The sequence below is a fragment of the Schistosoma mansoni genome (assembly GCF_000237925.1).
Source record: "Schistosoma mansoni, WGS project CABG00000000 data, supercontig 0176, strain Puerto Rico, whole genome shotgun sequence".
NCBI classification, from domain to species: Eukaryota; Metazoa; Platyhelminthes; class Trematoda; order Strigeidida; family Schistosomatidae; genus Schistosoma; species Schistosoma mansoni.
The window spans coordinates 98,793-114,088 of record NW_017386060.1 but is presented as its reverse complement, the minus strand read 5'-3'; the positions used below and the strand labels follow the sequence as shown (position 1 = coordinate 114,088).

Genomic DNA, 15,296 nt, shown 5'->3' with positions numbered 1-15,296 from the left:
TTAAGGGCTTCGGCTCGAGACTGGTAGGTCCTGGGTTCGAGTCTCGCGAGAGCGGGTTCGTGGATGCGCACTGCTGAGGAGTCCCATACTAGGACGAAACGGCTGTCCAGTGTTTCCAGGTTTTCCTTGGTGGTCTAGCTTTAATTGACTCACGCTTTCAACTATGATAAATACTAAATCTCCACAAAACCCCTTCTGATAACATTTAAAAAGAATTGAATTAAATTTCTGATTGAAAATAAAATCCTTATCAACTAGTCTAAAACCGTTTACATAATCATATTACTTGAAGAATGAATAACTGGTAACATCCAGAAGTACACTTTTAGGCTTTCTAGATTTGAATGTTCCATGAGATAATTGTACATAATGATCTAACGGAAACAAGTAATTTTTTTCAGTCTTATATTTGATATCAAGTAATAGAACAATTGACCAGTTGAACTTGACAAATTGATAATAGAATAGACACGTGTGCGATACACCAGGCTGATGGATCACAGTACCATATCATGCGCCTCAGACACTCAATATGCGACAAACGATTGAGAACCAAATATGAACCACACGATATTTCATTGATGTGTAGTGGTGGAATCGAAATATGATTGGTCGTTCAGCGTGCACAAACAGGCATAGCCTATTGACTATTGAATATGTGGTTTCTTAAAACAACTCATTGTCGTTGCATAAACATAAAGAGGATTGAGCGAAAAGAATTTCCTTTCCCACGAAATCATTTACTAATATACTACTATACATTCATATGTATAGTAGTAGTAGTGGTAAATATGTCTATAGGATAGAAAAGATTTGAGATGGTAGAAAAGATTTGTAGCTCAGGTGGACCATTCTGGTGGAGTTTTGTTCTCTGAACTGAATGGTTCGCTCACCATAAAGTGATTCGAGACTCCAAATATCAAATGACGTTGCGTAATAATCAGGGGTTAGAGAAGAATATTGAGAAGAAGATAATTTACCAATCAAAATCATGAAAGATAATTGTCCGCTTTACTCGGCCTTCCTTCTATCCACTTCCTTTGATTGTGTAGATTGTTTTGAAGGGATACTCCTTTGGAGCGACGTGTCCAGATATTATCAAGTGTTTTTGCATCGAAGTGGTAACTGTTTTTCATCCTCCCTTTAAAAGCCACTCCAGGTATTGTTCTGAGATGAGTTTAGAAAGTGATCGTTTTATGCAGCTAATGTAACCTGCTCCACAGGATCAAGTAGACTTATAGATGTACATAGACATGACACAAAGAGGACGTTTATCCTTATCATATCTGTGAATGGCAGGCCGGCGTGAGAAGACAGTACGTAGCTTAGTTAAACAGTTTTTATCCAGGGATTTTGAAATACGTATATTAAAGAGTTCGGCAGGTTGATCTCTTTTAAATTCGATATTCACAAAGAGTTTTCTTTCGAACTGTCTGTGCTGTGTTTAGGATGTCTTGGTGTTAAGTTCCTATCTACTAATCTAAGTGGATAACTATTTCTGATGAGTATCTGTCAAAGTTGAAGTAGTAGTTCGTCATCTACTTCATCATTAGAACATTCCTCTAGGCCCTGAGGATAAAGAGTGAATCAATTTTCTCTTTCTACTCAACAGGATCCAGCTATGGAAATTCGTCTACCGACCATTCCAGGTCGATTTTAATATATAGATCTCTGTGAAGAACCATCTGAACTTCCTTTCAATTGGACATCAAGAAAATGAAATCGCTCATTCGCCTCTGCTTCCAACGTGAATTGAATTGAATGATGAGAAATATTAGATCAATCCAAAATTTCATTGAGGTCCATTTTTTGTCAAGTAGAATAAGATGAGCACAAATGAACGCATTATATTTGGAATTCGTAATCAGCGGCCACTCATGTAAGAAGGAATTATTAGTTTATACAAATACCACAACCACCATAACTTAAATGGGAATGCGAATTTCTGTAATCGATTGCAGACTCTGTATGATCTAGGATGTACTCATTAATATTAGAATCAACAGCCGGAATTGGAACAGACTCATTTGATTCCTGTAATTGTAATTGATCAACATGTCGGTTAAGTGTACTTGAATCATTGATATCTAGGATTTCAACCATAGATTTTCCAACATTCTTCACCACAATTCTGATGGCTGGTCGAACACCATTTCCACGACAACATGTAATTCCTAAAGACTCTAATTGCCTTACATTCGGACGAGGAATTCTTCCATTTAGTAGCTTTGATGTAGTCTCTTTCGTTACAGAATGCTTAGCATTTCTGTGTTGCAGTAGAAATGTGTCTACTCCCCCATCCGATTCATCAAATGTTGAAGCAGCAATGAAATTAATAGCAGTTTCCAATGTCCTGATGAAATTTTCTGCCTGATCCTTGAAACGAGGGTGCCTAGGAGCAGTGATTAGATGTCTACAACTTATACCATTCAATCAGGTAGTGACTGTATTCGGAGCAAAATGAGACTCATTATCAGTCAGTAATACCATTACTTACTTACTTACTCCTGTTACCCCCAATAGAGCATAGACCGCCAACCAGCATTCTCCAACCAACTCTGTCCTGCGCCTTCCTTTCTAGATCTATCCAAATTTTGTTCATTCTTCTCATGTCTGTCTCCATTTCTCGGCGTAATATGTTCTTTGGTCTTCAGGATTCCATGCGAACGCTTGCCTTGTGACGCAGTTGGGTGCTTTCCTCAATGTCTGTCCTATCCACTTCCAGCGCTTCTTCCTCATTTCTTCTTCTGTCGGAATCTGGTTTGCTCTCTCCCAGATTAGGTTGTTGCTGATAGTGTCTGGCCAACGAATCAGAAGCTAAATCGTCTGGCTGCATCCTAGCTGCCCACTGTATCCCGTGCTTCCCTCCAGATGTTAATGTCTTCATAATGCAGTCGATCACCAGGAGAAAGAGAAAGGGTGAGAGTAAGCAACCTTGCCTAACACCGGTCTTTACTTCGAACGAGTCAGTGAGCTGTCCTCCATGCATGACTTTGCAGCTTAATCCACCATAGGAATTCCCTTTGATATTGGCTATCTTCTTAGGCGCACCGTAGCATCGAAGAAGCCACCATAGTGTTGTCCCGTCCACGCCATGAAATGCTTTCTCGTGGTCGACGAAGTTGATGTAGAGTGATGAATTCCATTCAACTGATTGTTCCACAATGATCCGTAGCGTTGCAATTTGGTCTGTACACGATCGATCCTTACGGGATCCAGCCTGTTGATCTCAAAGTTGGGTGTCTATGGAGTTCCTCATTCTGTTTAACAATACCCTGTTGAAAACAGTTCCTGGTATTGAGAGAAGAGTGATGTCGCTGTAGTTATCACACTTCCTGAGATCGCCTTTCTTTGGTATATTGATCAGATATCCTTCCTTCCAGTCTGTTGGTACTTCTTCTTCATCCTAAATCTTACTGAAGAGGATGTGGAGTATCTTGGCAGTTGCTACTACATCTGCTTTCAGTTTCTCTGCCGTAATGTTGTCTGGTCCCGCTGCTTTGTCATTCTTGATCTGTCTGATGGACATGCTGATCTCTTCAAATGTTGGTGGGCCAACATCGATTGGGAGGTCTGTGGATGCTGCTTCGATGTTGGGTGGGTTCAATGAGGCTGGTCGATTCAGGAGTTCCTCAATGTGTTCTACCCACCTGTTCCGTTGTTCTTCAATGTTGGTAATTACTTTTCCTTCCTTGCTTTTCACTGGTCGTTCTGGTTTACGGTAATTTCCAGCGAGTTCTTTGTTGTATCATGCAATTGTCTCATGTTTCCTTCACTTGAAGCCTTTTCCGCTGTCAATGCTAGATCTTCCACATATTTACGCTTGTCGGTTCTCATACTCCTCTTCACTTGCTTGTTTACTTCTGTGTATTTGGCTTGTGCCTTGGCTTTTTCTGCTCTTGTTCGGCTGATATTGATTGCTGCCTTCTTGTTTCTCCTTTTTTCAATCTTATCCAGTGTACCAACAGTGATCCATTCCTTGTGATGGTGCTTCTGACGTGTTGAATTGATTGCCTCCTTGATACCTTTCCAGTTGTTCTCCATGCTAGTTCCCTCTCCATTGAGTAGATCGTGAAAGGCCTGGAACTTGTTGTTGAAGGCTATCTTGAATTCGTCGGATCTGTCAGTAACCTGAAGGAAGGCCATATTAACATTTTGTGATGTTGTCCGCCCCTTTGTTCAGTGCTTCTTAAGTTTAAATTTTATCTTGGCAATCCTCTCCATTTTCGTTCCTTTCTCCCAGTCCATATCGTCCCATGACGTCTTCGTATCCAGTGTTGTCCATTCTAACATTGGCATTTAGATCTCCCATCAAAATGATCAGGTCCTTTGTTGGGCACTTCTCGACGATTGACTGCAGCCTATCGTAGAATTGGTCTTTAACGTCTTCATTGTAGTCGTTGGTAGGCGCATAGCATTGGATGACGTTCATTGTAATGCCCTTTTTCTTTGTTTTGAAGGAGGCTTTGATGATCCTCGGTCCATGAGATTCCCATCCTATAAGTGCATTTTGTTCTTGTTTGGACAGCATCAATGCAACTCCTTGTGTATATGGGGCATTTTCTTCTTCATGACTGGAGTATAACAGAATTTCCCCTGAAGCTAGTCGTTGTTGTCCAACCTGCGTCCAATGTGTTTCACTGATTCCGAGCACCTCCAGATTGTATTTCCTCATTTCTGCAGCAATTTTGAAGACTCTTCCGGTCTCTCACATTGTCCGGACATTCCATGTGCCTATGGAAATTGTTGCTCTGGTTGTTAGGAGGTGCATCGACCTCATGACTTCCGAAGGAATTCGGCTTTCGTCGTGAGACGTCATAATTATCCCTTCAACTCACAGGGCAGAGTTTAATTGGTTTGAATAATTTTTTCTGGCTAGCATTTTTTAGCGAGTTGGTTTTCCACGGGATGGGGTAGCTAACCCCATGCCCAACCCTCCTCCTTTACCCGGGCTTAGGACCGGCAGTAGCCCCCGGAGGAGCTACAGACGGAGTTAAATATCATCCATATATCTCTTTAATAAATGAAATCTCTCAATTATCGATCGAAGCACCATATTTTCCAGATTACCCATGAACCATTCAGCCAAGAGGAGGGCTAATGGTGAACCAATTACAACTTCATCGGTTTGTCTTTAGAAATCATTATTAAACCTGAATCGCACACTGACGGTACATTGTAGAAATAGCTCTCTTAGATAATGTTCTAGCATACTAATATCAAAGTTGTTATTTCAATATTGTCACATAAAAACACAGTTTCTGTGAGTGGAACATTTGTAAAATGAGAAGTGACATGCATTGAGATCATTTTTCTACCATTTACAATGTTAGTTCTGAGTCGACAAAATCAAGCGAATCATGAGAGTTGCATCTATTGATGTGGTTTCTGACTGGTTGTAAAATATCAGCAAGTCATTTAGCAAACAAATGATACAGAGAGTTATTCATATCAAGTATAGGTCAAAGGAAGATGTTCTTCTCTAAGAACTTTTCGGAGTTCGCATAGTCCCGGTATAGCAGAACCCCATTTTCTGCGACGTTCATAGAGGTGACGAGTGATATTAAACTCATCTTTCATCTCCCTTAGGATTTTAGTTAACATCTGTTCCGTTTTTTCAGTCTCATCTTAGAGAATCTGACAGCACCAGATAATATCCAGAATACTTTGGTGACGTCATTCTAAAGATCCATAAGGACAAATCCTGCAACCTAATCTGGGTGACACAGAGCTAAATCCTGATTTCAAAAAAGATGAAATAATTGAGATTTATGTTCATTTGCGAGTAATTGTCTAATTGTAGGTATTGTGTTTACATATTGATTACAACAGTTCACAAGAATTGTTTTAAAGTGCTCACAATCCTTATTAGATACAGGAGCAAGGTCACTTGTCTAATGAATGAGGTTTTTTAACTGGATTTTAACGTAGAGTTCATCAATGTTCGTTGACGTGCTACAAAATTTAGGACGAAGTAATAATGCTTGTAACGGAACAGTCGACAATGTTATAGACAACTTCATTTGATATTTAGAGTCTTGAATCACTTTATGATTCAATTTTTCTATACTTCTATGGACATATATTTGCCACATAACTAAAAACACGAATGTATAGTTTAAGTAAACGATTTCGTGGAAAAGAAAATTCCTTTCACTGAATCCTTTTTATATGTGATTTCTTTCCATCTTACTGATTTCTACTCCTGACTCACTGGGTGTGACTGTTTGCAATTGTATTGAATGAGGTATTATCTAGTGTTATTCTGGTTTCCTATTCCTCGTCATGAATCCTGGTTCTTATATAGCGTGACTAGTCTTATTATCGTATGACGTATTGTCGTAGTATACATGAGAGAGAAAGGAATATTTTAAGCAATCCGTTGTATCAGCATAGATTGTTGGTGGATAACAGTGGAATCGAGGACGAGTCCCAAATAGGACAAAACGCGTGTCTTGGATTACACTGCTAGCCACCATCTATCTCTGCTTATAATTCTTGTGACTTAAGCAATATCGAGGCAATTCCCACAGTATGCCAGTAAGAGACTGATCAATCGCAGTCCTAAACAGCAATGAAAAGATTCAACCGAACAATCCTAAATGAATTATTCCTTCATATCACTTAACAATGAAAATGTGATCAGCTAACACATAGTGAAATCAGAACAGACGTCTCTTGTAAAAATCAGTTTATAACATAATACAACCACTTAAATTCATTATAATCAAACACTTCTACCTTAATTCACTAACCAATTGCTACTTATTTCCACAGGGTATAATACAACGTTTTAGTGATCATTTTGTACTTGATCGACATATTGAATACACTAGGACTACCAGTTTCGTTTTCAATGTTCGATAAGCGCACAGTATCCAGCACGTTCAGGTGTGAGTGAGTGCTCCATACAAGATTAAAACTTCCACTAGTTTTTATCTCAGACTTTTGGAGTTGTCTGAAGCTATCTGCTATGAATATGTTAATGTTGCGCATTACGACATAGCTGATGGTAAACACAAACTTGTCGAAATCTATTGCATAAAATAACATTTACGATCGAAATCACATTATTTATTCTACGTAGCACACCACTCATTAAATGAACTAAAATGTGCTAGAAAATGCTGTATACAACATGGTTATTGAACATTATATACGTAAACGATAATGTCCATCCATTTGATCTGTTTACCAAAAATAAAATGATCTAACAAACGCTCGGTCAACTGAATCCTGAAATTTCGACTATTCATAAATGGATTGTAATCTTCCTTCTACAATATCACTGAAGTATTCTCAGGGTACAAATTCCATATGATGTTTGGTTTCAACAGCTTTTAAAAATTTCAGTCACTTCATGATTTGGTTTCATTGTTTAAACGCATTGTTATATAACAATAATATTTTTTCTACCACTTTCTGGGTAATAGTCAAACATTTTCGATCCCAAATTTTGATTTTAAAAGTGAAATATCACCCTGCAACACCTTTCTAAAACAAAAGTTCTATCTGTGTAGGTATTACTGGAGACAGACAAAAATCCCCACTTACATGTTTTATATGTTTACCAATAATTGCTGCACGTAGTTCCAATTCCAGGGAAATCTATTCAGCCACTGCAGTCACTTCATATTTCAAGTTGCTACTGTGAAATATTTACAGTATTTCTCTTCAAACATCCAAACTCATATAAATTCATCGAAACATTGCTTCATTTACTGAACTAAGAGCACGAAATCGGTCTGATATCAGCATTCATTTTCATTTTCAATGCCAATTAAACTTTTAAAGTTTGTGCAATTCCGTTTACCAAGCACAGAGGAAGGGGGATAAATTACATTAGATTTCTTTAACTACGTTAGTCATCATTTGAAATCGTTTCATATTACAAATTGAAACATATAAATTTCAAAGATATATCAACTGTTGCTGTGATACAACACTTATGGATGTTATTTTTCTCGTTTCAGACAGGACGTTTGTATTTTGGTGCAAAGTATGAAGTCATCTTTAGCCTGAAATTCAATCCATCTCTTAGTACAAGCATTGTGAAATATCCAGTTCTGGCTGAAATTGTGTGCAAACCCTATGAACGTAGTATTCCTGTAGTGAATAGCTGCGCAAAACAAAAGTTTTACAAGTTCAGATCTCCCCTACGTGTTGAACTTGACTACACTTGTGAGTTTTATCAGTGTGTATTTTTCAAAATTCTTGTTATGACTGACTATAAATCAATATTACCAATCAAGGTATGACCGCATTATGGGAAATACGTTTCGTCTGTATGTCACATACGTTACCTCAAATGAAAAATGTTTTTCGCAGATAAATCGCTTTCTAATTATCATCGTTAAAATTTCCGCTGTTGTGAAAACGATTACAATCGCTGAATTGCATCCGATTTATCATACTGTCATCAAGTATTCACACATACAAATACAAATTGACAAGTCATCATAGTTTACTGAATTTTTCTCATCCTACTGAAATCATAATCGTTCTCAAAATGTGACATGCTTGTTCAATGCTTACTGGAAAATGATGAGTTAGTCCGCATATAGAGTTATCAATTATTTAGAGGCTTTCCAAATTGATATTTCATTAGATTATACAAAACTGATAGTAATGCACAAACCCAAACAACAGATAAAATGAATAATACTCATCTTCTTGTTGAGAAGTATCAACTAAATATATTTGCACTGTAACGATTCACAGTTCTCGTACACTCTCCTATCAAAATGATCTCGAATTTCGTCAATCATAATGATAAGGAATATTTGTAATTGGTTACTTATCTTCAGTCACATCACATTACTGTGAAAGAAAGAATTCTCTATCTTTTTATTGATTTTTGTGATAATTAAAATAATTCTGAATGACTATGCGATGTGTTATTTAATAATACTTTGCCTCGTATTGACCTTTTGCATTCAGATCCGTCGAACTTACCTCATTACGTTGCAATGCGGAACTCTTCTGTACAGTTGCCAGACCGTCAAACAAATACATTTCTCAATGTTGGTGATCTTTTGTTTTATTGTGGACGTGCGATTGGTATAAAAGGTTCATTAGATTTGGTGAGACGTTGTTTCAAGATTAGTAAATTGCCTGAAAGAATTTGGTTTGGTAAGTAATCATAGACAATATGTTGTGTTGCCCCTCGTGTAGGAGCATAGGTCACCCGCCAGCATTTGCCATTCAGCTCTGTTCTGGACAACCCCTTCCAACACTTTCCAGTTTCTTTTCACTCTTTTATGTCTGCTTCCAATTCTCGATACAGTGTGTTACCACTGAGCCATCCAGGCTGTGACTGCCCTCCTCGATGGTGATCAAATTCACGTATGTCGGGTCCTTCGTGGTGTAGGTAGAATCCTATCAATCAAGTTGCAATCTACCTTTTGATGATGCTTGTAGTATGTAGTGCCGCGATTCGTTAATCGTTCGTTTCGATAACCGATATAATTCTAATCTTAATGGCGCGTAAAATCAGAAGACAAAGGATAGCAGCAACTACAGTTTATTGTCGAATAACTCAGGTCAGAAAGTTAGCAACACCTGAGCGAATAGTAACGAGCGAGTGAACAGGCGAATAAGAGAAGGAAGCGAACGAGGCGGAAATGACATGCAGTGGAGATGGCTGGGAAGCCAACTCGAGAGCGAGGCGAAAGATGATGCGTATTGGAGATGGCTGGGAAGCCAACTCGATTTAAGCAAGCGTTAATCAACATTTATAGTCGGACAAAAATGAGTGACAGACATATGATGAATAAGATACGAAGTGTACATATATACGCTCATACAAAAGTATAGCCAAGGTTAATAAGTGAATAATGAACAAGATCAAAATATGACTCATGACAGGCGAATTGGCTTGGCCAGTAGCTAGGATAAAGTATATGGGCTTGACAAATAAAGTGATACTACAAGTATTTATCCACGTTTCATCTCCGTACAATAGAACTAACTGTCTTGACTTTCGTATTGAAGATTGTGACTTTGATGTTGGTTGAGAGTTATTTTGAGTTGTATATGTTCCTCAATTGTAGGAATGCTATCCTTGCTTTGCCAATCGTCACATTTACGTCTGCATCACATCCTCCACTTTCATCGATGATGCTTCCATGTACATGAGAGTTTCCACCCCTTCCAGAGCACCTTTTCATCAAGTGTGATTGGGTTAGTGTTCTCCGTGTTGTATTTGAGTATCTTGTCTTTTCCCGTGTGTATGTTGAGGTCTACTGATGCAGAATTCCTTGTGATATTGACGATCTTCTCAGGTACACCATAGTGTCTAAGCAGTTTCCGTAAAGTCCTCCTATCTACAATATCGAATGTTTTTATAGTCAGAGGAATTGATGTATAGTGACGATTTCCATTCAATTGATGGTTCAATAATGATCCACAACGTTACAATATGGTATGTCCACGATCGATCCTTACGAAATCCAGTCTGTTTATATCGAAGTTGGATGTCTACTGAGTCTGTAGTCTGGTTCAGGAACACTTTGTTTAAAACCTTTACTGGTAGTGACAGTCATTTGTTGCCTCTATGGTTCTCTCATTTCCTTGATATATGGATGAGTTGTCCTTATTTCCAGTCAGTGACACTTGTTCCTCCTCCCAAGTCTTCCTGAAGAGAATCTGAAGCATGTTTGCAGTTACTTCCATGTCCGACTTTGATGCTTCAGTGCTTCAGATGGAATATTTTCGGGTTCTTCTGCTTTCCCACTCTTCATTCTATTGATGGTCATCCTAATTTCTGCGATTACTGGTTGAGTGACATTGACAGGAAGGTTTGTATGTGCTATTTCGATGTCTAGTGGATTCAATGTAGCTGACTTATTCAAGAGTTCCTCGAAGTGTTCTACCCACCTGTTCCTCTGTTCTTGAATCTCGGTGATTGAATAGCTTTCTTTGTCCTTGGCCGGTCTCTCTTGTTTACTATTGGTTATATCATATTTCCTTCTCTTAATCTTTTCCCACTGACATTTCTAGGTGGTCTACATATTTCTGTTTGTCAGCTCTATTGCTATTCTTTACTCCTTTGTTTGCTTCAGTGTATTCAGCTTGTGATTTGACTTTCTCTGTACATGTTCGACTGTTGTTGTTAATTACTGTCTTCTCGTTCTTTCATCCTTCAATCTTGTCCAGGGTTGGCATAGAGATGCATTCACTATGATGATGCTTGTTGCGGCACACAAACTCCTGATATGTTGAACTTCGTGCTTCTTTGGTCTCTTTCCAGTACTCCACCATCGTAGTTTATTCGTCTTCCTCCAGTTGATCTTGTAAAGGTTGTAGTGTGTTGTTGAGAGGTCTCTTGAATTGGTTGAATTAGTTGGTATCTGGATGGAAGACTGTATTGAATCTTTGTAATGTTGTTTGTCCAGTTGCTCACTGCTTCTTTAGCTGTAGTTTCGTCCTCGCAACAATCAGGTAGATGGTGATCTGAAGCCATGTCAGCTACTCTCCTGATTCTCACGTCTTCCATTGTCCTTCCGAATTTGTTAGTGATGCAAATATGAACTATCTGGTTCTGTGTAGTGTGGTCCGTTGAGACCCGTGTAACAATGCGTATGCTTTTGTGGTGGAATATTGTGCCACTGTAGCAAGTCCATTCAATTATTGCATTATTTGTGTGCTCTCTGTAATTTAGACATTTAATCCACTTTGTAAATTTATATGTGAGTCTGATTGAGCGCATGTCTGCACAGCAATCTTTAATCTATTCTTTCATTAGTTGTAAACAAAGACAATCAATAATTTATTCATAATCCATTAACACTCATAAATATATATGGATTTTTAACACACATTGACACACACACACTTATATGTCTTCCCTGTATGCTTGCCATTTGAACGCTTGCGGGTTTTACCAAACTTCGACAATAAGCTATCTCTATAACTGGTGTTCAGGCTTTTGAATTATCTCGAGTAAACTCATCATTCTACTTGGAGATTTGGCCTGCATTAAATATTCAGTTAACGGGATATTATTTATTTATTGGGGTCAGATGATAGAGGAATTAATCCTCTACACCACCTATAACCATTTCGTTGAATGCAAATAGATTTGCGAATCTGTCACTATTCTCGTTCCTTTCTCCCAGTCCACGTTGTCCCATGATATCTTCATATCCAGTGTTGTCCATTTCGAATTCGCTGTTTAGGTCTCCCATCAGAATAGTCAAGTCTTTTCCTGTGCACTTTGCTGTGATTGATTGCAGCCTCTTGTTAAACTGATCTTTATGGTCATCATTGCTATGATTGGTAGGTACATAACATTGGATGACATTCACTGTGATTTCGTCCTCGTTGTTTCGAAGGATGTTCTGATGACTCTGGATTCATGAGATTCACACCCAATATGTGCATTTCGTGCTTCATTGGACAGCTTCATCGGAACAACTCCCTGAGTGTGAGGAGTATCTTTTTCTTATTCGCGACCGGAGTCCAACGGAATCGCTCCTGAATCTATGCTTTTCTGTACCGGTTGGGTCCAATGGCTTTCATTGATTCCGAGTACTGTCGTGTTGAATCCTCTCACTTCCGTTGTTATTTGACTGGTCCTTCCGGTCTGCTACAGTGTCCGAACGTTCTATGTCACTAGATTAATGACTGCTGTGTATGTTAGGAGTGTCATCAGCCACATGACATTCGAAGAATCTCGGCTTTCATCATGAGGCATCATAATTTTTCTGAATGAACGTCCTTCAAATCAGCTGCTCCTGTGGAGAAAACTATTTTGGGCGCACTACCAGACAACTGAACCAAAGAGTTAGTGAACACCTCCCTTCGTGGTTAGGAAAAGGTATTGTCAAGTCGATACGGAGCTCGGTTCTTTCACACTTGATCGATAGCGGTCATAAAGTTGACAGAAATCAGTCATTTAAAGTTACTTATCGTAATCCGATTAGTTTTCCTTATGGGATTCGATCTCGTCTCTTACACATAGCAGAAGCTATAGGAATTCGACCCAACAACCCAAGTCTTTGTGTTCATAAGAAATTTGTAACACCCTTATCTCTCCCTTGGCCTAAATAATAAATAATTTTATTTTCCATACTCTTTCTTCGTTTATTTATTTATTTTTCTTCACCCCCTACCAATTATTTACTTATTATTTTTCAAATATTCGCTTCACAGTCCAAATATCTGAACACTTCTTATTACGTAATGTTATTTCAGTGTCTATATTTTTCTATTCATTGACGTATATCCCATTATGTAACATTGATTCAAGCCTTGATTATTCTTATCACAACTAGTACACCTGTCATTACACTACCAATTTGTACTTTTCACTCATTATTATTTTTAGTTATGTAATCTATTCCACTGTTATCATTGCCTCATAAACTGCCTTGATTGGTTTAATAATTTCGTATATGCTTATAAATATAACTGTATATTAGAGTAAAACCTGATGAGGATCTAATCGAAAACAATAGAGTTTAAATGGTAAAATTTGTTTAATCTGGTTGGCGATTATCAGCATGATTGTTTTCCATGGGATGATGGTGCAGACCCCTTGCTCATCCATTTTCATTTACCCGGTCTTGTGACCAACAGTAGACCTAGAAGAGCCACAGGCGGAGTTAGTTTAAAACTAAGGTTATTCAAATGATTCACTAACTAGTATTCATTTCAAAGATACTTCAGCAAATTCCTGATTCACTGAAATTCTCGAAAATTTATACTAGTTCTTAACAATAATTATCAGTCCTCCATTTCTCTCGAGATGAAGACAAATTGGTAATGATTTATTACTAATTAACAAGAAATTCAGCTGCCATATCGTCCTCATTAACATGAGTAATTTCTTCAGAATAATCAACCTTTTGATGTTCAGAGCTTACTACCTTGTAACAGGAGAGTATCCAGTACCACCTCTGTTCGATTCTACTCATTGCCCTATTTTGATTACATTCATGATGTGCTAATCAACCTTAGTTAGTTGACACTAGATTAGAAATTAATAGAATAACAATTATCAAAAATGATTATTCGTGAATCTATTGACTGAATATCTGACTCAGTTTACAAGACATGATGTATAAAATCAAACATTGTCATAATGAAGGAGAACAAATGTTTTACATTCAAGTTCAACACCACAAGCTAATTGTGGCTGAATTTGTACTTGGAAACAGCATTCACAATTCATTCTCTTCATATTTTACTATTAATTATACAAGACCACTTGAACTGACTGGCATAAGAGATTTTGTTGTTCGTCTAGGACAAGCAAAGTATTTTAATAAGTAGTAAATACAAACTTTTAGTATTTTAAACTGTTCATTGAACAGATTGATAAAATACATAGTTACAAACAACTTTGATTTATCGAAAATTTTGTTTAAGCTTATTTTGACAAGATAATGTAAGATACATTTCTACTGATTTCTGTTCGATTCTCAGATGTTGGACCATCTGTTGAACAGATTATAGCATACACAAATCCACTTGGCATATTGTTCGGTTTGGGATCGAATGGAGGAGGTGCAATAATGAGCAAGGATTTGGGAAACACATGGATTTCAGTCAACTCATTCGTGTATCAAAAGACTTTGAATACTTCGACTGAAATCGTCACAGCAAGTGTCATGCCTTGGATTTCATTGAGTGGATCAATTGACAACACACTGTTTGAGTCATTTTGCAAGATGCGAGTGGCTCAACAATGGAATGGTAAGTAATCCATAGTAACCAGATGCTCAATCGTGTTTTCTGTCGTCACACATGAAAGTGTGCATCAAAACCTAAGATTATTCAATATTTCTTCAAGTTTTAGAGCCATTTCAATTGCAACCGAACAAATATCTCTTGTGATATTCACTAGATAGCAATATAAATATGTGTGGCATTTATTTCTAAGATTGTCGGTTTTCCCATTAGTGAATAATCTGTTTTTCACACGGTTGTTGTTCAATAGTACCTTTACAAATTCCTAATATTCCATAACGTAACTTTTGTCATTTAACGCTGACATGAAGATGTTAACACCACTTTCAGATTATTTTGTTAAGATGCACATAGATAAACAACGAAATTTTAATCTGAATTGGTTTATTTCTATTTATTGATTCCACCGTTTGCATGGTTGTAAGACTTTACTCATAGTATACTGTTTTGACTACGTTTCACTATCTAGTATTGTTTAAATAAGAGAGGTTATTATTGAAAGTATTACAGGAGATTATCAGATTTCTATCACATTCATGATTGGTTGCACTGTGGATACGACACGTATTCACGAACACATTGTAGCATAGTTATGGTTTCAT

The 15,296-nt window shown here is 37.6% G+C and overlaps 1 protein-coding gene across 1 annotated transcript in view; it reads left to right on the top strand.

The window, feature by feature from the left end:
• Smp_027820 (hypothetical protein) overlaps positions 1-14,708 on the top strand; it is a gene marked incomplete at both ends in the record, with an annotated part of 28,868 nt that extends 14,160 nt beyond the window's left edge. Inside the window, 3 exons of the mRNA XM_018796098.1 lie at positions 6,945-7,012; positions 7,978-8,181; positions 14,431-14,708. Of these exons, the coding sequence (XP_018646905.1) occupies positions 6,945-7,012; positions 7,978-8,181; positions 14,431-14,708 (550 nt within the window). The remainder of the gene's footprint in view (positions 1-6,944; positions 7,013-7,977; positions 8,182-14,430) is intronic.
• Between the last annotated feature and the right edge of the window lie 588 nt (positions 14,709-15,296).